We start from the raw sequence: 21,829 nt of genomic DNA, 5'->3' as shown, positions 1-21,829 counted from the left end.
GGAATTTGTTTCACCTGCAGTTCCACCCACCCTGCTATACTTCCATTAAGTGACAGTCTGGCTTTGATGTGTTTTTCAGGATAGAGTTGTGGTAGTAGTATAACAGGCTTAAGGATTCAGCCTATGAGCTGTTCTACTTTAAGGAATGCATGGTCTTAGAATATAGTAGCCATTCTTAGCAAATATTTGGCAGGTTGTACTAAAATGGCCAGAGGAGGGAAGGGAAACCCAGAAGGAACCAAGAGAAAGACAGCAGAATAGAAGGGAGGAGTGTCCTATGGTAGTCACTGGGGCTAGTGATCATTGGCGCTTGGAACAAGAGACTGCTTGATTTGGGAAAAGAGCCATGTCTCAGGGATGGAGTGGCTACCTCAGGGATTGTTTCTTAGCTCAGCCCATCCTCTGTCCTGTTGCATTTGGGACTGCTAAAGGACAGGTTTGGCTTCTGCCTTCATTCTGTCCCTGGCTGGAAGGTTTTAGATTAGAGCCATCTTTGAGTTAGTTTGTGTCTTAGTCGGGGTTTCTATTCCTGCACAAAACATCATGACCGAGAAGCAAGTTGGGAAGGAAAGGATTTATTCAGCTTACTTCCACATTGCTGTTCATCACCAAAAGAAGTCAGGCCTGGAACTCAAGCAGGTCAGGAAGCAGGAGGGATGTTACTTACTGGCTTGCTTGCTCTGGCTTGCTCAGCCTGCTTTCTTATAGAACCTAGGACTACCAGCCCAGAGATGGCACCACCCACAATGTGCCTTCCCACCCTTGATCACTAATTGAGAAAATGCCTTACAGCTGGATCTCATGGAGGCATTTCCTCAAGGGAGGCTCCTTTCTGTGATAACTCCAGCTTGTGTCAAAACCAGCCAGTACAGTTTGTGTATGCTCCTCTCTACCTTTCTCTTCCCCCACCCTTCTCTCTGCCTCCTCCTCCCTTCGCCCCTCTGTCTTTGTATTGGGATTTGAATTCAGGGCCTGGTGCATGCTGGCAGATAAGGACTGCTGAGCCATATCCCAATCCTGCAGCCTGTCTTAACCCAGTCAGGATGGCATAGACATTTGATTTTTTTCTACTCAGGATTTAGAATCAAAGTAAATGAGAACGTTAAATTTTAAATATGTACCCCTTTCTCCTCTTCCTCCTTTCTCTTCCTTCTTCCTTCCTTCCTCTTCTTCCTTCCTTTCTCTTCTTCCCTTTCTTCTTCCTTTTCTTCTTCCTCTTCCTCTTCCTTCACCTTCCTTTCACTGTAATTGTACTGAGTATTATGCAGGCTGTGTTAAGTTATTGTAAATAGCTCAAAACCCATCAGTGATTGTGTGGAGTTCGAGTTTGCCCCTAGTTTGGCCTATCCCGCTGTTGAGTAGCGCTGCGCTCAGGTTCCTATGCTCCCACACTTTTGATGGGAACTGTTAACTTTTACCTTCTTTTCCAAAGCACTGTAGTAGGCTGGGTTTGGGGTGGCCTTGCTGAGCTCAAATTCACAAAATCCACATTCTTTTGTTTGCAGCTCAGGGACATGGTGCCAAAGGAGACAACATCTATGAATTTCACCTGGAGTTCTTAGATCTTGTGAAGCCGGAGGTATGTGCTCTGCTTTCTTATAACCTCTCCACTTTAAGAAGTGTGTACTAGTAGTTAGGTGACATAAGGATAGAGTCTGAAGATGAGCAAAGGGGAGTGACACTGTTGCATTTGGAACAGATACTGTTATGTGTGGAACATATGCTGTTGTATGTAGCTGCCAAGGAGTAGGAAAGCTGGAGAGCCAGAGCACCAGAGCTGCATCTGGCCTTGGTCATTGTTTGTGATAAGAACTTCCATTTTTTTCCTCATGTGTTAGATAAGGGCTCAGATGAAATGTCTAGCTCTCTTCCAGTTCTGGTATTCTCTTATTTTAGTGACGGCTGAGGAGAGTCAGGCGGTAGCTGTTGAAGCCCTCACTGTAAGGTTTTCATGAGACTTAGTCACAGGATCACAGGAGGCAGAAAGGATGAAGGATTAAAAGGATTTAAAAAAATGCTGGGAGCATAGAAGCAGTTTCTTTTCAGCCTAGGAAGCTGATGGTTTGGTTCATACTCTGGCCTGGTGTCTTGAGTCTATGAATCTTCTTGTGCAGGAGCTCCCTGGCATGGGTGCTGAGAACATGGCATGCCTGTGGAGGCAGAGTGAGAAGCCAGAAAAAGATACTGCTGCTCTCTTTCCAGTATCCCTTGGTAGACAGTGTTCTACACGTATCATGGCTCATAGAAGCAGAGATGGAAGAGGATGGAACACCCATGCAGCTTCTCTGTGAAGCCACACAGCACAGTGCCATCAGTGCAGGAAAGGAGTTCTAACTCTGTCGCTTTCTCTCCAGCCTGCATATAGGCTGACCCAGAGGCAGGTGAACATCACAGTCCAGAAGAAGGGGAGTCATTGGTGGGAAAGGCTCACCAAGCAGGAGAAACGCCCTCTGTTTTTGGCCCCTGACTTTGATCGCTGGCTGGATGAATCTGATGCGGAAATGGAGCTGAGAGCCAAGGTGAGCGAGCAGGCGAAGCCCTCATTACTGAAGGTGAACTCGTGAGGGTTTGATAGAGTGGGGACACATTACACTCATGTCAGTGTGGTAGGCTGCTTCACTGGGGGTTCATATGCTGTTACCTCAGAGCCAGGCTAAGATGGGGCCTGGGGGGGAGTCAGGGGCAAAATACCATTCTTATCACATGTCAAAGGTACAGAGTCAAAAGCTGCAGCACTGTGTTTCTGGCCTCCCCCTCCCCCGCTGTGCTCTCTGGAAGGTAGCCGGCAGCACAGGCCAGGCTTTCAATGCAGCGAGTTTGGTTTCCATATCATTTGTTTGGGAATTTTCTGCATGAGAAGTTCACCTGTTCTCTCCCACTTCCTTATGCAGTCATTTCCATGATTTTATGCATAGGATTATAATCTAACACTGTTTTTGTGGCTCACATCCTCCCTCTGGAGACTCTTTTACTTGGCCCAGTGCATTGTCCAAAAACGTTACCATTGTAGGGTATTTTTTCTTCCCTTGTCACCCTTCCTTACTTTCTGGCATTCTATAATCAGGTGTAGCTCACACACCCTTTGCTTCAGTTCTAGAAGAACCAGTTCTTTATGGAGCTTTTTTTTTTTTTTTTTTAATTTTATGTGTATTGGTATTTTGTCTGCATGTCTCACAGAGGCCTGAAGAGGGCATCAGATGTGGGTGCTAAGAATCAAGCCTAGGTCCTCTGGAAGAGCAGCCATTGCTCTTAACCACTGAGCCATCTCTCCAGCCCAAGCTTTCTTATTTTTGGAGAGTGATATTAGCACCCAGATCAGCTGACAATGAGGAGATATAGGTGTGCATACTCAGATACTGAGAAATAGACCTTCATGTGTCCGTCTGTATATCAAGTTAAGTTTACACTGATAATGGCTATCATGTTAGCATCTGAAAAAACAAAAACACAAACAAACAAAAAAAACAACCCCAAAACCCACAGCTTATACTAGGAATGTAGTGTCAGGAACGCATTGTCTGAAATGGCACTTCTTACCCTAAGCTACCACTTGTGCTGTAACAAGCTATAAGAGTACAAGACTGCCCCAAGTAGCTGATTAGCCATTGAATGAGGCACTACACTCAGTGCTCAGGCGGTGATCTGCAACACTGACCATGATGGGAAGAGGCGGCCTGAATGGGTCAGGTCATTCTCCCAGCACCTGGGAATTCTAACTTGTATTCTTGAAATTTTTCTGTCTAAATTCTAGGAGGAAGAACGCCTAAATAAACTCAGACTAGAAAGGGAAGGCTCCCCTGAAAGTAAGTGGCTAAGGTGGTCACCAGTTAGCTGGTGATGGGCTGGGTAGATGCAGATGGCGGGAGAGTGGGAATTTCACCCTGATGCAAGCTTGGGTGAGTGTATGTTTAGTTTTAAGCTATGAACACTACACTAAAACCTTACTTTTCTTTCTGTTTGGGACTAGCCTTGTTTGAGTAAAAAAGGGCTAACACAGCAGAAGAGAGCCTTGGTCTTACGGACGGACTAAGGGCAGACGGCACTCACCTTGTATAGGCAGTGGAAATGTGCATGGACTAAGGCCACACCCTTTCAGCTGGGCATCTTCTCCCACTTGATGTCTGAAGGCCGTGGCAAGGATGCCTCTGGTTATCAGTTCTCAAGGTGGAAAGTGTTGTGCATGTATGTCTGTACCGTGTGCCTGTGGGGTGCTCCAGGAGGCCAGAAGACAGTGCAGTAGCTCCTGAAATGAGTTACTGCCAGTCATTAGCTGCCACGTGGGTACCGGAAACCAAACCAGAGGCCTCTGCAAGAGTATCAAGTGATCTTGAACACTGAGCTGCCTCTTTAGCCCCTATTCAGAGTTTTTATTTTTATTTTATTATTTATTTTATTCTATTGTATTTTATTTTGAGACAAGGTTTCTTGCCTGGCCTAGAATTCAGCTACCAGGCTGGCTTAGAACATGCAGAAATTGGCCTACCTCTGCTTCCTGAGTGCTGGGATTAAAGGTGTGTGCCACCCCACCCAGCTCTTCAGAATTGTAGAAAAAATTCATTTTATATAACCAAATGTTTATTAGAAAGGTGGTCTGTGAGTGACTATATTACGTCTGTGGTGATGGTGCTCAAGTCTAGCAGCTACCTGTTACACACACGGCAGGAAGGCACTAGGGTAACGCTAGGTGTGGAGCCGGAGGAGTTAAGTGTAGGCACCTCAAAAACTGATGCTCCGGTGGCAGGCTCATGCAGGTCTCGGGAAATTCACATGTGAAGTACAAAATGACATGAGGCACATGCTGAATCAGACCTTTTCAGGGCAGTATTTGGCATGCCATAAGTAAGGATAGAGATAGCTTTAGAGAAGTGGTTTCCAAATTGTGTTCTCTGGTACCTCAAGGGTTCCCAGAAATGCCTTGGAGGGGTAGATCTTCAAGAAGCCACTCTTTTTTTTTTTTTTTAAATATGGAACACTTCACGAATTTGCACAGGGGCCATGCTAATCTTCTCTGTATCGTTCCAATTTTAGTATATGTGCTGCCGAAGCGAGTACGAAGCTCCTCTTTAATTGACATAGATCTTGTGTTTTACACATTTAAGATTCTGTGCGTGTGCGTGTGTGTGTGTGTGTGTGTGTGTGTGTTGTGTTTTTTTTTTCTAAAGATTTATTTATTATTATTATGTAAGTACACTCTAGCTGTCTTCAAACACACCAGAAGAGGGCATCAGACCTCATTACGGATGGTTGTGAGCCACCATGTGGTTGCTGGGATTTGAACTCAGGACCTTCGGAAGAGCAGTCAGTGCTCTTACCTGCTGAGCCATCTCTCCAGCCCCGTGTGTTGTGTTTTAAGTAAGTTTAAAAAAAGTGTGAGTGACCTCGAATTTAGAAAAAAAATCATCTTAAAAGATAAAGCTTAATCTTTAAAGAGGATTAGTGTTGGCAAAGACCAATACAGAGAGCCACCTTGATGAAGACAGTTGCCTTCACGAACTTGAACTGAGTCTGTAGAACCCACACAGAAGTGAAAGGAGAACACTGACATCACAGAGGACTGACGTCACATATGTGACCTCCACACTGAGCCACAGCACATGAGCCTGTTCCCTTACAACAACAGTGATGATGATGATGATGATGGTGGTTGTGATGGTGATGGTGGTGGTGGTGGTGGTGGTTGTGATGGTTATGGTGGTGGTGATGATGATGATGGTGGTGGTGGTGGTTGTGATGGTGATGGTAGTGGTAATGGTGATGATGATGGTGGTAGTGGTGATGGTGATGGTGATTATAATTTGCTTTGTTTTTAACTTTTGCGACAAGGTCTAGCTGACCTGGAACTTATTACATAAACCAGACTGGCCTCAAACTCACAGATATCCTCCTGCTTCTGGCTCCAGAGTGCTGGGCACCAATATGACTGGCCCAGTAATAAAGTTGGTTTTTAAAGGCTACCTTTGCTATTTACATTAACTTTTTAGTGTTTTAAACTTGATATAGTTAAAAAAAAAGATCTTAAACCATGGCTTTTAGCTTGCTAGATATGCAAGACAAGGCTTTAGTTGTTTTTTAAAATCCATGTTTTCCTGACGATAGGCTCTTCATGCAGGGAAGGAAGTTCACATTTTTGCATTATGAAGAAGTTTGAGTAAGTGTGTTATATGTGGCATATTTTGGCCCTATGAGATGGGCTGGTTTTTGTTTGATCGTACTATTGTGGTGTGGGCATCAGGCAAGTGTTGATGAGAGAATTGGTGACACAGTTGGCCTGGAGTCTCTGCCCGACACTGTCCTTTCTGTCCTTTCTTCCCCCCTCTTGTGAGGGGGCTGTAAGGCCACGCCCTTTCTGTGGACAGAGTGTGTGTCCACCTCTTCGTGCCTCTGGCTGTGCCCTCATCCTGCTCGTGTGTGGAGGCACAGCTCAGATCCTGGCTTATCCACATAGACCTGGAGACTGCCTGTTTCCCAGGCTGCTGTCTTCTTTCAGAAGACATTCTCCTTCTGGCTGTGCTGTGGCTTTCCAGTCCTTCACCAGCTCGTAGGAGGCAATGCTATGCTCTCATTATTTGTGTGTTCCCATTATGCCCTTCACAGTGTCTGGTACACTGTGTTCAGACAGGACTGCCTACATGAATATATGACCAAAGGTTAGAATCGTTTTTGTTTTTATTTTTCATTTAACTATTATGTGAGCTAGTTTGACCTGCATGATCTTAAAAAAGCAAAAAACAAAACAAAGCCAAAAAACCAAAAGCAATTAAAAAAGACCCCAAACCCTAAAACCCCAGAGAAGAGGAATTAGGTTAACTAGAACAAAAGCTGAAGGGAAATATATTTCCCTAAATCCATTGCTAGGGGTGGAGTTTTTCTCCTGAGCTAGTCAAGGCTATGAAAGGAAGTGGTGAACACACAGGGCCACCAGGGCTTTCCTCTGGGGTTGTGTTCAGGAGCTCACAGCCCTGCTTTGCTTTGCAGCTCTTACAAACTTGAAGAAAGGGTACCTGTTCATGTATAACCTTGTGCAGCTCCTGGGATTCTCTTGGATCTTTGTCAACCTCACAGTGCGGTTCTTTATTTTGGGAAAAGGTCAGTATGAAATTTCATCTATCTCAGCTGAGGTGGTGGCTCCCTCCTCCTTGGACGCAAACAGGCCTTGCCCTTCCTGTTGTTCCTGCTCTTCCCTGTGCTTCCATGACACTCATTTCCCAGTTCTTGGAGGAACAGGCTGACTGGAGCAGGCCTAGAGGTTTCACTTCAGCAGATGTGTTTTAAGAAAACAAGAACTAGCCGGGTGGTGGTGGTACACGCCTTTAATCCCAGCATTTGGGAGGCAGAAGCAGGCGGATTTCTGAGTTCGAGGCCAGCCTGGTCTACAGAGTGAGTTCCAGGACAGCCAAGGCTACACAGAGAAACCCTGTCTCGAAAAAAACAAAAAACAAAAAAAACCAAAAAAACAAAACAAACAAACAAAACAAAAAAGAAAAGAAAAAACAAGAACTATAGGTAAAGTTTCTACAGATGTGACATGTGACATTAAGTTACAAACTTCTCACGTGTCTTCATCAGTGATGAATTTCTGTGGACTATTCACTAGTGTAGTGTTGCGGAGCATAGAGAAAGAATTAACAGTAGCATAAATGATGCTTATGAGGCTAAAATGAATGTCGAACTTGTTTTTCCCTGTTTGATCATAGCAGCTTGCAAATGAGCACTCTCAAAAGGATTAGAGAGAATGTAGTTTTCCAGTGGTCTGAATGTAGGTCAGTTGACAGTTCAGTGTCTTTTGCAAAATAGGTATGGGAAAAATAAAATTGTAATAGAAAATGTAAACTGTTTGAAGAGAAATGAACTCTTGTGGAGTATCGTACTGTCTGACCCTGCATTTTCCACCTGCAGTTTGGGGCTGCAGAGCTGTTTAGCTGGGGAGTCTGTTGAAAGGGGAGGAACCTTGATGTGTTTTTACCCCTGACACTGGACTTTGGGTAGCACAATGGCAGCTAGGAAAGCCACATGCCTGAGGGCTTACAGTGACCAGCAGCCTCCATGTGACCACAGAATAGAATGGAGAAGTCTCAGGGGCAGTTACTCTCTGTGATTAGCATGGCTTTATCATCCTGGAAGGAAAACAGGGCCCTTCAGATAGATAAGTGCTCACGTTGTTCAACCTAAGATGGTGGGGGATGCTGAGTGTTTTTTCATAAGACTGCTGGCTGTAGGGCTGGCAAGATGGCTCAGAAGGTAAGAGAGCTTGCTGCAAAGTCCCAAAATCTAGCTCCACCACCCACATGGTGGGAGGAAAGAACCAATGCCCCAAATTGTCTTCTTATAACCACATGCATACCATGGCATATGTGCAGCCACACACGCACACATGCATATTAAATGCATAAAGCATTTTAAGACATTAAGGCTAAAAAGTGATCCAGTCCAAAAGCTGTCAGGTGAAACCAGCCTGTTGGCTAATTGGTGATCAATTTTCAACTGTAATTTATTTTTTCTGTGGATCCTCTTAACTGAGGATTTAGATTACAGATACATGGATAATGATTGTATCTGCCAGTGGCTTTTTTTGTTGTTTTCTTTTTTGTTGTTGGGGTTCGGTTTTGGAGACGTGTGTGTCTGTTTCAGGAATTCCAAGGTACTGCTTGTACTCCGTAGGCAGGGGCTAGGAATCCCCCACTTTCTCCAGCATGCAGGACAAAGGATGGTCCATCCTGGAAAGTCAGTGGTGCCTGCTTGGGAAGTACTGCAAGGAAGGAAGCAGAAACAGCTTGTTCAGGCAGAGCTGGTGAGGACATGGAGGATGACTGAGGCCTCTCAGGATGTGCTGCCCATGTGAGCGAGCCTCATAATCCTGCTCCTGTGTGAGCTTCACAGTCTTGCCATGTGTGAGCCTCATGTGGCCATTTTGAATTTTTATCAAATAATTTACTGAAACAGTCTGTACTCTTAGATATTTAGACCATTTGGATAGTAATGTACTTAGAAATGTTTCAGAGGACAACTTTGTATTAATAAGGCCTTTAAAAATTGTTATCTCTTTTTAGTTAGCATAGATTATCAAAATTCTAAGAATTATTAGTCCTAAAGGTATGAATACTGTTAAGGATTTTGAAATCTAATTTTAAAGATTTTATTATTAGGGACTAGAGAAATGGCTCAGTGACAAGAATACTGGCTGCTCTTCCAGAGGACTTGGGTTTGATTCCCAGCAGCCACATGTTACAAATGTCTGTAAGTCTAGTTCCAGGTGACCAGATACATCCTCTGGTCTTCTATGGCAGCAGGCATACAAGTGGTGCACAGACATACGTGCAGGCCAAACCACCAAACAGTAAAAAGTAGTAGTAGTAGTACTAGTAGTAGTAGTAGTAGTAATGATGAACTTTTAAAAAGATTTAATTTTTAAAAGAGTGTGTGCATGTATGTGTATGTGCAGATGAGTGTTGGGTGCCCTTGGAGACCAGAGGAGGGAGTTGGATCTGCAGGAGTTGGAGTTATACGTGTTTGTAAGCTACCTGATACCGGTGCTGGGTACCAAACTTAGGTTCTCTTTCAGAGAAATATGAGCATCTCACTGCTGAGCCACTTAATTTTATTGAATACTTTTATCTCTATGTAATTGAATTTTTGATTGCTCATATGCTATAGATGATAGAGATTTAGCTTTAAATCAGAAGAGGCAATTGATCTGAAAAGAATTACCATTTTGTCTTGTACACAGATTGTTCTTTTCAACAGATAGTAACAGAGTAAAAGCTAGGTGTGCCTTTGTCTTTGTTTTTATAACCAGGAGAAGGGGACATAGGGTCTTTGTGTTCACTCTGTGGACATAAAGGGAGTCCTGAGGCCTGTCCTGGCTTAGGGTAAAACATGAACCTGACTCAATGTCTGTTTTCTTTCCCAAGTTCTTTGTTGTTGTTGTTGTTGTTATTTTTGTTTTCCGAGACAGGGTTTCTCTTGTATAGCCCTGGCTGTCCTGAAACTCACTCTGTTAGACCAGGCTGGCCTCGAACTCAGAAATCCACCTGCCTCTGCCTTCCAAGTGCTGGGATTAAAGGCATGCGCCACCACTGTTGGGCTCTTTCCCAAGTTCTTTTCCTGTAAGGCATGGTCTAGGTGGTGAAGCTGCCTCTGCTAGGTCACGTGGACTGACCGTCATGTGTGCTTGTGCCCTAGAGTCCTTCTATGACACGTTCCACACTGTGGCTGACATGATGTATTTCTGCCAGATGCTGGCACTAGTGGAAACCCTCAATGCCGCGATTGGGGTCACAAGTTCCCCAGTGTTGCCTGCTCTCATCCAGGTATGGAAGAGTTTCATGTGAGAACAAGGAATGAAAGATTTCAGTATGTATCTGGTGGATAGGACATAATATGCCACGTTCCAGTTGTTAAACATTTGCACAGGCTAACACTATTTCATTTCAGCATGTAGGGAGCTTTTATTTCTTCATTTTAATGAGTCAGGGTTTCTCCAGCCCTGGCTGTCCTAAAATTTGCTCTGTAGACCAGTCTATCCTCAAACTCAGAGATCTTCCCTCCTCACAAGTGCTGGGATTAAAGCTGCACACCACCATGCCTGGCCTTGAAGGAAAAATTTTAAAGCATTGGTATTTCCCAAAGCATATTTTCACATTGCTGGCCTGTTTTGTTGTTATCACACTTTTGTGAAATGATAAAATTATAAACAGCTTCTTAGCTAGGGAATTTTGATTTTCAGTCAAAAGAGGAGAAGCCTGTCTTTTGGTTTGATTAGGTGGCTTTAGCTGGTTTTTGTTCCCTCCAATACCTCAGTCAATTATTGTCCTTGGCCTGCTTCTTCACAGGTTATATACCGCACAGGCAAGCAGTCAGGCATAGTTGCTGATCACATCTCAGTGCTGGTTTATTTATACTGTGCTGGTCCACTGTCAGCATGCATTCACACAGTGTCAGCTGCATGATAACAGACTTTATTATTTATGGGTTTTTCTTCCTTAGGAAAAGGCTGTCCATTTAGTTTAAAAAGTAACAGGGGTAGTGTGTGACACAGTGATATCATATCCTGTGTGTGAAGAGCCAAGGTGTGTAAGAATTCAGGGGGTTTGTTGTTATTTATTTGTTTGTTTGTTTTGGGGTTTTTGTTTTTTCTTGTTTTTGTTTTTTGGGTTTTTTTTTTTTGCCAAGTGTAAGGGACAGGCTCAGAATCACCATCTTTCTAGGGAGTACCTTTTATGGAGGACATGGTAGGTATGAGGTTCTGGGCCTGGCCAAGGTTATGTGCCTGGACAGGACTTATTTTGACTTGGAAGTGGGGGCTAAATTTGCCTCAGGTTAATTGAAGTACTTAATATATAAATTACTAAGGGGCTACTAAGAAGCGTGAGGACAGGAGCAATTCAAGTGACAGTTCCTGGATTCTGAGCAGAAACAGTAAGAAAGCAATGGAGACAAAGCCTAGGAAGCCAGGGAAGGGTTACCTTGCTGCTCTCTGAGCAAAGATTAGAGTCTGGCCTGGTACTTAATAGCTCAAGTGATGGTCTAGGGGAGAACATTTTCTGTATAAAATAATGAGGAATCAGTAGACTAAAATGTGTTTACTTGGTTTTGCAGAAACACTGTAGGGAATTCTTTTTGAGGAAACGTGGCAGATTAGGTGGCTGGATGAATATGCATGCTGCTAATGTAGATCTAGAAAGGAAATACCAGTTTAGGGATGAGCAGGTCAAAAAATGAAAAGACTTTGGGCATACAGAGCTTAGCTATACACCCATCCTTGAAACTACAGAACTACAAACTCAGTTTTAAGCTGTTACAAGGTGTGGGAGATATGAAGCAAAAAAGTAGGAGCCTTCCCTCATAGAGCAGGGACTCCAGAAAGCTGCTGTGACAGTGACATAACTACACTTGTACCCCCCACCCCCAGTCTTGTCAGTAAAACCTGTCTTAAGAGGAAGGAGATGTACTGTTGGTGAGCTGGTGTAACCCCAGCACTTGGGAGGTTAAGATGGGAAGGTCTTAATTGTAAAGCCAGCATAAAGGAGCTGGTGTGATCTGTCTCAACAAAACAAAACAGTAGACTCTGAGACCTCCAGAAGGATCTGTCACAGAATTCCTGTCTCCTTGCTGTTTGTACAATCCTCACGCTACAGACCTTAAAGTGATCCTCAACTACTGCTATCCTCAGACTCATAAGAAACAAACAAACCTCTTCTGTTAAAATAACCTTTGGGGCCAGAAAGATGGCTCAATGGTTAAGAGTACAAGACCTGAGTTTGGTCACTCCCAACTATCTGATTCCTGTTTTAGGAGATCTGTGCTTCTGGCCTCCAAAAGCATCTACATTCACATACACATTATTAAAAATAAAATGAATTGGGTTGGAGAAATGGCTCAGAGGTTAAAAGCACTTCCAGAGGTACTGAGTTCAATTCCCAGAAGCCATATGGTAGATCATAACCATCTATAATGACATCTCTTCTGGTATGCAGGCATACATATAGACAGAACTCTGTATACATAGTACATAAATCAGTCTTTAAAGTGGGTTTAAGGCTGGAGAGATGACACAGCAGTTAAAAGCACTGACTGCTCTTCCAGAGGTCCTGAGTTCAATTCCCACAATCACATGGTGGCTTACAGACATCTGTAATAGGATCCGATGCCCTCTTCTGGTGTGTCTGAAGACAGCTACAGTGTACTCATATACAGAAAATAAATAAACAAATATTTTTTAAAAATTCCATGGAGAGTCTAAAGTGGGTTTAAAAAATAAAATAAGATGATTCTTAAAAAAAAAAACACTTGTCTCAAAGAATTTACAGATTGGTTTCCAGAGAAAATGGGAGGGCTTCCAAAGATCATAAAATCAAAGAAACAAGACATTGTGCAAGAAATAGCAGGAGCAGCAGACTGCAGCACGAGCCATGGGCATTGCAGCTGTGAGAGTTAGCACTTGCAGAATAGAAAACAGTCCTGTGGTGGTTGGACTATTGAGACAGGTGGATCTCTGTGAGTTCGAGGCTAGCATGGACTACATATAAAGTGAGTTCTAGGATGGCCAGAGCTAGAGAAACCCTGCCTCAGAAAAAAGAGACATGTTTTTTAGTTGTGAGCCTGCATAATTTACCATGCTTTCCTTTCCCATTCAGCTGGCAATAGTCATCTGGCTGCTTGCATTTGTTCTTATTGTAAATGGGGCTAAGGGGTTTTTGTTTTTGTTTTTTTTTCCAGTTTTGTTTTGTTTTTTTTGGTTTTTTTTTTTGGTTTTTTTTTTGGTTTGTTTTTTCTTTTTTAAACAGAGCTTTAAAATCTTGGCACATTCCAAAACATTTTGATTGGAACTGAATTTATCAGTAAATACGAGAATGTCCTTATAATATTGAGTTTTACATTGAAAGAAAACTAGGTGCTATGCTTTCTGTTCTTTCTGTTCCTTCCTGTATTGTAAGTTGTCCACTAATTTTCTCTTCAGCTGTGTCTAACATACTTTTAAAATGACTAAGCATTAATGTTTGATTGCTCTATTTTCATTAGTAGAATTTCTGCTTCCCTCCTTTTTCAGATCTACTTCTTATTTCCTGCCCAGGGAGCCAAGCTCTCGTTAGACATGAATGCTTTGGGGTTTTTGTTTTGTTTTGAGACAGGGTTTCTCTGTTGTAGCCCTGGCTGTCCTGGAACTCACTCTGTAGATCAGGCTGGTCTTGAACTCTGAGATCCACTTGCCTCTACCTTCTGAGTGCTGGGACTAAAGGTGTGCACCACAGCCACCTGGCATAGTAAGGGAATTCTGATACAAGCTACAACACCGGTGGATCCTGAGTATGTCATGCTAACTGAAATGAACCAGCCCCTGAAAGACAAATGCTGTGTCATCTCCTTACATGATGGATTTAGAATAGTCAGAAACAAGAGACAACATAGAGTGGTGGTTGCCGAAGGCTGAGAGATTGGAGGCTCCCTTTTGGTGAGTCACGGTGGCAGCTCTACAAGAGAAGTTACAGAGCTGGGCTGTGCTGGAGGTTGTACAACATTGCGTGTGTATCTGATACAACCACATTGTATATGATTACTGTAAGGCCAGGTGTAGTGGCATATAACTTTAGTTCCAGCACTCAGGAGTCAGAGACAGGTGGATCTCTGTGAGTTCCAGGCTGGCCAGGACTACATAGCATAACCTTGTCTCAAGGAATGAAAAAAAAAAAAAACAAAAACTGGCTACGTCTATGTAAAGATATGGCTGGCTGACATGGTGGTGCACTCTTGTACTGCAGCTGCTCTAGCGTAGGAGTGCGGGTCAGTTTAATAAACACAGAAGCAAGTTACAGGTGGCATTAGTTCTAACCGGCTAAATGATAGGCACAGGAGTGCTGGAGAGGAAGGAGGCTTAGGAGTCAAGAGTGCTTGATGTTCTTTCAGAGGACTTGAGTTTGGTTTCCAATACTCATGTTGGGTGGTTCTCAACCACTTGTAACTCCAGCTCTAGAATACTCCATACTGCCTTCTGATTATCACAACCACCCACATACAAGTGGCACATACACATATATACATAAAAATAAATCTTAAAAATTCCATGAAGTAGCATGCTATGTAGGTCCCATGTACCAGCACTAGGTTGTATAGACATGCACTGGAATGATGAGCACAGGACAGTATTACATACTGTAGAGCAGTCCCTGTGTCTATAATGCTCTGTTCCTTACTGTGGGCGATGGAGGCACCAATGCTCATTGGCAGTATCCTTTAGATTATGTTTGTGTGTTTGTATGTGTGCTTTTGATACTGGAGAAACAGAAGATAATAACTCAGTGTTGTAAAGGATCTATTAAACTTGCTTAGGATATACTAAGTTACTCAGAGTAGAGTTTATTTAAAGGAATGTTCCTGATTCTCTTATCAGGAAGAACATGATTCCGCCAGGCAGGCAGATGGCCCTGGGCAACAGCTGTCTGGTAAAGCAGTCCTTGTCTCTTTGGAGACAACCATGATAGTATTTTTACATCGGAAATCTCTCCATTTGTCCAAACAACCAATCCTTGGGATTTCTGTCTCTGTGAAACATGTTTCTATGCTCAAAGTGTAAAACTATGCATTGCCCTTTTGTGCATTAGGCAGGACCAGTTTCATGCTAGTATTAAAGGGCTTTTCCTTCATTAAACTCTAAGTGCTGGAGTGATCTCTCACTAGGAAGGCACATTCTGTATCACTTTATATACATGTTATGTAGATATATATACACAGAAAAGTACTCACTTATCTAGAAAGACTGGTTTGTAACAAGGGACCATGAAATGGCTCAGTGAGTAACAGCTCTAAGCCTGACCACTTTAGTTTGATTCCTGGAACTCAAGATGTGGAGAGAAATAACTCCTGCAAGTTTGTCATGTATATACTCCCTTCCACCCACATACACACACAAACAAAACATTTTTTAAAAGACTGTAAAAAAGGGAGCATTTGTAAGTGCATGCATGTGCTGTGGGTATGCAGACAGATACATAGGTATGTGTATACACAGATACATACAATATTTAAATTTTCTCTTTCTTGGGTCTTTTTAATAGTTTCTTGGAAGAAATTTTATTCTGTTTCTCGTTTTTGGCACCATGGAAGAAATGCAAAACAAAGCTGTGGTTTTCTTTGTGTTTTATTCATGGAGCGCAATTGAAATTTTCAGGTGGGTACAAAAGCTTGCCCTGCTCTGGAGTGTATGTCGCTACTCTGGCTGGAAGCTTCTTTTGGTGTGGGACTGGGATTACACATGTGAGGATTCTAGCTGAGGGTGCTTGGCAGTGCTAAGACAGACTGTTTTAAAGCACTGCCAGACTCAAGGGACCAAAGGGAATCAGAGAATGAAAGACCCATCTCACTATAAATTCAAGGTCTTACTGTTGTACTGTAAAGACCCAAGGCCCATCCAGGAGGGAAGGAAGACAAGGCTGAAGCAGCAGTCCAGGCCGGATGGGTTAGTTAAGAGAGCTTTCCTAAGGGCTCTTACTAAAGAGCACTCTCATCCTGAGTGTAGCTTATCTATATTTTTCACTCTAAGGGGCTGAGACAGGGGGATTGCCATGAACTTGAAGTCAGCCTGACTTGCACACTGAGATGCTCAGAAACAAACAAACAAACAAATCTATCCAATGAAGCAGTGTTCTTTAAAAACAACAACAACAACAAAAACTGAGCCAAAATTTTACTTATCCATTTTTTGCATTTGAAGTATTCCTCGATGACATCTTTGACCTGAGATTCTTTGCCACAGTCCTTAACCACCACACCACTGCAACCAACCATTTTCTATGGCTTTCCCTCTCGATCAGTTTCACACAGGCCTACCTATCCCCCTAGTTTCTTCTTGTCATCAACCTTTATCAGGTTGGTTTGGTGCTTGGCACAAAGTGACTCTACCAGCTTGACATACATGGGCTCATCACAGTTGGATGCAAGCACACAGATGAGCTTGGCATTTGTCTAAGGCTTTGGTAGCTTCATGTATGCCACGTGCTAGGCCATCGTGGATGAGGGTCTTCAGCACCTCTTGTAGAGCAGTGTTGTTGTCCATTACATCTCCAGCAGCTATGCCTTGGCAGTGGTACGGGTGATGCTGAATCTTGAATGCACCTGAGCTTCCACCTCCATGCAACTTGGCAGCTGCAGGGGAAAAGTGCAGTGTTCCTTTTTTAACCCCTCACCCATACTGTCTTTTTCCCATTGTGTCATACACAGTGGGGCTTCTGCAGATTGCTTCCTCAGCTCTAGGTGTGTATAATGACAATTTGACAGGGTTCCTGGTGCAGTGGAAAGAGGCAATGGTGCCTGAACCATGTATTATTATGCCTGGGTCTGAGCCCTCTGGCACGATGGATACAAAGGTTTGAAACAGATTCAAGGTTTTTGATGATAACATTTTTGGAAGAAATTAATTTTTTGTGATTTTTTTTTTTAATTTTCATTTTTGAGACAGGGTCTCACTATGTAGCCTTGGCTGCCCTTGAACTCAGAGATCTGGCTGCCTTTCCCTCCTCTGCAATGAGACTTAAAGGCTTGCACTACCATGCCCATTGTGATGTCTCTTTAAGATCGAGCATCTCTGATTCTAGACTAGAGGTTTTTTTGTATAATGTTATACAATTATTCACTTATCCAGAGGCAGTTTGGCATCTCTGCCTACTAGGAACATAGATGAGAGCTAGGAATAAAGCTAATTAGGTTCTAAGCATCCAGCATGTAGCTGAACAAAGAGGGTTCCTTGAAAAATACACTGAGCCTGCCAGTAGAATTCACAGCCTTTGTGAGTTGGAGTGGAGTCTGATGGGAGTTTGTGAATAGCTAACCCAGGGCTGTAATTCTGTTGTGAAGCCACGTGCTATAGGTGGAGGACTCACTCTTTGGTATCTGAGAATGCCCATCTAGGGTGGAATTTAGACCCTGCAGTGGCTGCTATCTTCGATTTCTGTTCTCCATAGGTACCCCTTCTACATGCTTTCCTGCATTGACATGGACTGGAAGGTGCTCACCTGGCTTCGTTATACTATGTGGATTCCCTTATACCCCCTGGGATGTTTGTCAGAAGGTATATTTAGAAACTTTAGGTTCATAGTATAGCTCTCAGGAGTGCCCATGTGGCTAAGAGGCTAGTTTCCTCTCTGCCAGCCTTAGTCTAAACAGTGTGGTATTAAGACCTCAGGCCTTTCTTCCTGATGGCCTCTTGCCATCTTTGTATGACTGTTTCAGAGACATGGGTCTCATTGCATAAGGTTTGGAAGCTGGGTGCTTCTCTGCTGCATGCTCTCTGTTTACAGGCTATTCTTAGTATTCCAGAGAGATATCTTATTAGTAACTTTACTTTATTATTACAATCCCCTAGTGAGCAGATCAGGCAAGAATTTCCCCCCATTTTATAGGTGAGGAAGCCCAGAAGCCCAAAACTGGGCTGTTCTCACGAGTCTGCTGACAGCTTAGAAGCAATGTGAGAACCCGGGCGCTTTCTGTACAGGGGCGGGGGGACATCTTCTGCAGCCTCAGGCTGGAGCTGTGAGGCCTGAGGTGCTAGGGGCTCATGTGTTCCATTTGCTTCTCACTGTCTGTTTGTTTTCAGCTGTGGCAGTGATCCAGTCCATTCCAGTATTCAATGAGTCAGGAAGGTTCAGTTTTACATTGCCATATCCAGTGAAGATGAAAGTCAGATTTTCCTTTTTCCTTCAAGTTTATCTTGTAATGTTATTTTTAGGTAAGTACTAGCTGTGTGTACGTCTCTTGCCATGTTTTAGCAACTATGTTTAGTGGGTTCAGTTTTAGCTTCTTTATTATAAGGTGACCAGGGGAAAGGCTTTATTGTGCAGACAGACCCAGTAGGAGAGTAGGCTGCACATGGGAATCTCTCGCTCAGTTCTGCAGTAGCTGAATTGTAACTGCTCTGTCAATGGGAGTCTGTCATGTATGTGGATATGAGGAGTACCATACATTATCTCCTGATGAACCACTAAGAGCTCTTCTCACAACAGTGGGAGATAAGAACTGCCGCCTGCATTCTAACCCGCTTGGGGGCTGAGGAGGAAGTAGAGCTGTGGCAAAGGGGGGTGGTGGTGATGGGCTCTGAGCAGTGAGGTTGTTGGGAAGCACCCTGTTCATTATGACCGCCTTAGTAACTTAAGTTTGTATCAAACACAAGTTCTAGATTAATTCGTAAAAGCTCAGAGCTAACGGGAACAAGAGGTAGACTTTAAATTACTTGAAAGCCACCGTAACTCACAGGATTTCCTGTGAGTGTCAGTGTGTAGGTTATGTATTTGACTTGGTAGATTTAAATAAACATACATAGCTGTTGCTGGCAACAGCAGGTTCAGCCACTGCCAGTATGTTAGTTCTCTCCATGTGTACCATATTTATCAAGACTTAGCCTCTGATAATGAGAGCTGTATTCAGACTGGCAAGGCTCAGCAGAAGAGAAGGGAGGGAAGGGATCAATAATGAACATCTAAGAGGTTGCCACCCTGAACAGCAAATAACCTGAGAAGTTAAAAAGCCTAGTGATCTCCAGGACTTAGCGTGGGAGATTATACTGCTTAGGAGGTCCCCAGATCTATTAAAGAAGTTAGAATCCTGTGTGGTGCATCACAGCAGCAGGGAGACTGAGGCTGGAGGACTGCCCCGGCAATAGAGTAAGGTCCTGTCCCCAGGAAAGAATGGAAATATTTTTTTTAAAAGATTTATTTATTATTATAAATGAGTACACTGTAGCTGTCTTTGGACCACCAGAAGACGTTAGATTTCATTACGGGTAGTTGTAAGCCACCACGTGGTTGCTGGGATTTGAACTCATGACCTTCGGAAGAGCAGTCAGTGCTCTTGCCTGCTGAGCCATCTCTCCAGCCCCAAGAATAGAAATATTTTAATATGCACTGACCCTATTACCTATTTTTTTTGGTTAATGTTGCTTAATAGAAAGATATGTACATGTTATTATTCAAAATTAAGTCAATCCAAAATTCACAATTTTGGGTTTTAACCAGGTAGTATATGTTCATAGGTCAAGGAATTTTTTTATGCACATTTTTTCATAGTAAGTCTGTGAAGTGTTTTTATCCCTGTTGTACAACTGAAGGAACCGAGGTGAGGCTAAGCTACAGAACTTACTGGTTAAGTAGAATTGAAATCCTGTTTCCTCACATACTGCATTGTACTTCTAGATGGCAGCTTACTTTTAAAAAAGTTAAGTTCTTGAATAGCCTTCCAGCTCTGATTGGGCATTCATTACATGTGTATTGGGGGAAAAACAGGCAAAAATATCTTTAAGTTAATCATCTATGTAGGGTGAACTGTAAAATGTATCAAAACATGAGACAGTCAGTCAGATAACCAGATTATAGCATGAGATGAATACAGTATGATAGAAAGTTAGGTCCAGAAGCTGTTCACTAGACAAGGGTTATCTTTGTCTAAACCTGCATAAGAGGTCACAAGGTCACGAGCCGTGAGGCTGCAAGCCCCTGAAGAAGGGCTGGGCACCTCTAGCGCAGCACTGCTCTGGGTTAAGCTGTATCTGAGCAATAGATTTACTGCTGTGAGGCCTGGGCACAAATGGCAGACCTCACTTCCCTGTCACAAGGATGTTTCTAATCAGTTGGTTTTTTCCCCCAGGGTTATATATTAATTTTCGTCACCTTTATAAACAGCGCAGGAGGCGGTATGGACAAAAGAAGAAAAAGCTCCACTAAAGATATATTTGGTAGCTTCATTTGAGCAGAATCTATGATTCTTACTGTTTTACTTCTTGTACTGATGTAAGGGTTTGGTTTGGTTTGTTTTTTTAAAGTAAGGCTGTCTCTCTTTCCCAGTAACATTCCTGAATCTACTGTCTTTATCTTAGTGTTGTACTTGCATGACATGGATATCTGGTATCTGACGACAAGTTCATTCTTATGTATTTAATGACAAAGGTGGCCCTCCCCATGTCTGTGCTCCTCCGTACTGGCACTGTCTGTCTTCACATTTAGGGCTTGGTCTTTCTGCTACTGCTTGTGAAAACCGAAAAAACAAGACTACATTTTCTCATTTCCGATTGTTAAAAGTGACCCAATATATTTTATAACCAAGCCGATACTTGTGTAGTGGGATAGCACTGACTTTCTGAAAATCAGGTAAATGTGGTCAGAGTAGGGCTGGAGAACACTTCATATTTGATGTCTTTTAGCTAAAGACATTCATTACTATAGCACTTACCAGGCATGGAAGAGGCAGAGTGATACAGAAAAAGCAGTCAGACCCTGGGAACACCATGACTCCTTAATTCCTAGCTAATTCAGAACTGCCTTCAACTCTGGAGAAAGGGAGCATTACTTGCAGAACAGAGATTGTACGTTCCAAATGTGAATGGCTGCAGGGGTCAGAAGGGAACAGAGGCACAGGAGCCAGCTGTGGTAATGATGCCTGTGGCAAACCAAACACTGAAGTAGGCCAGATACACCTACAAGCTGTCTTGGGCTGCACACAGACTAGCTCAGTCCATTTCCTTGTGTATTTCTCTGAGGGATTGGTGAGACTACTTTTTTGAACTGTTTTTTCCTTGTTATTAGATTTTTTTTTTTTTTCAAGATAGGGTTTTCCTTGAGTAGCTTTGGCTTTCCTAGAACTCGCTCTGTAGACCAGGCTGGCCTTGAACACAGAGTCTGCCTGTCTCTTCCTCCTGAGATTAAAGGCCAGAGCTACCACAGCCTGTTTTGTTTTGTTTTTGGTTAAAAAAAAATGTGTGCAGTAGGAACCTGAGCTGGGAAATTACCAGGATTTCTGCAGGAACCCCGCCTCCCCAAAGGGGAACTGATTCAGAATACAGACCTTGGTGTTGACCACTGTTCAAGACAGCTTCAGTCTCTTCTACCACATTCCATGTAAACCAAGTGGTGAAGTAACACCAGAGAAAAAGAGCTTGAGGGTGGTCACTTCCATCTTCCACTCCCCCTGTTCTTGGGGGAAAAGAGACTTCTGCTGTTGAAATGAGCCCAGAGTGGATTAGCATTAAACTGGCTGCTTTGATCCACCTCATCTCACCCAAGAGTATTTCCCAGGTCTGCAGCTTCTATCAACGATTGTTGTATTACCTTCTGGTGTTCCTTCCACTGACTGTGGGACAAACCTGGCAGTTCAGCTTTACAGTCAACTATGTTGTATCCCTGTGCAAAATCCCATGTTCTAGTTGCTGTTAGCATCTCCTTTGTTGCTGTCTGAGAAAGTGAAAGATTGTGTATTTCTATTAAAACATTTACAGTCAAATCCTAATAACTTGCGCTTAAACATCATTTAATCTCATGATTTTCAAATGGATAAAGTGTTTAGGCACAGTGACTCT

At 43.1% G+C, this 21,829-nt stretch overlaps 1 protein-coding gene and 2 pseudogenes across 1 annotated transcript in view; 1 reads left to right on the top strand and 2 right to left on the bottom strand.

Annotated features, from left to right (window-relative positions):
- Hacd3 (3-hydroxyacyl-CoA dehydratase 3) overlaps nt 1-21,759 on the top strand; it is a 39,582-nt gene extending 17,823 nt beyond the window's left edge. Inside the window, exons 3-11 of the mRNA XM_031345268.1 lie at nt 1,506-1,579; nt 2,355-2,519; nt 3,752-3,803; nt 6,976-7,086; nt 10,180-10,307; nt 15,549-15,661; nt 17,451-17,557; nt 18,083-18,214; nt 20,125-21,759. Of these exons, the coding sequence (XP_031201128.1) occupies nt 1,506-1,579; nt 2,355-2,519; nt 3,752-3,803; nt 6,976-7,086; nt 10,180-10,307; nt 15,549-15,661; nt 17,451-17,557; nt 18,083-18,214; nt 20,125-20,201 (959 nt within the window). The 3' untranslated portion in view covers nt 20,202-21,759. The remainder of the gene's footprint in view (nt 1-1,505; nt 1,580-2,354; nt 2,520-3,751; nt 3,804-6,975; nt 7,087-10,179; nt 10,308-15,548; nt 15,662-17,450; nt 17,558-18,082; nt 18,215-20,124) is intronic.
- Nucleotides 4,959-5,052, bottom strand: LOC116074029 (annotated as a pseudogene).
- LOC116072530 lies at nt 15,870-16,680 on the bottom strand (annotated as a pseudogene).
- Nucleotides 21,760-21,829: the final 70 nt, after the last annotated feature.

This window comes from Mastomys coucha, unplaced genomic scaffold, assembly GCF_008632895.1.
Source record: "Mastomys coucha isolate ucsf_1 unplaced genomic scaffold, UCSF_Mcou_1 pScaffold23, whole genome shotgun sequence".
Lineage (NCBI taxonomy): Eukaryota > Metazoa > Chordata > Mammalia > Rodentia > Muridae > Mastomys > Mastomys coucha.
The sequence above is the reverse complement of the archived record's forward strand: the minus strand, read 5'-3'. Positions and strand labels throughout refer to the sequence as shown.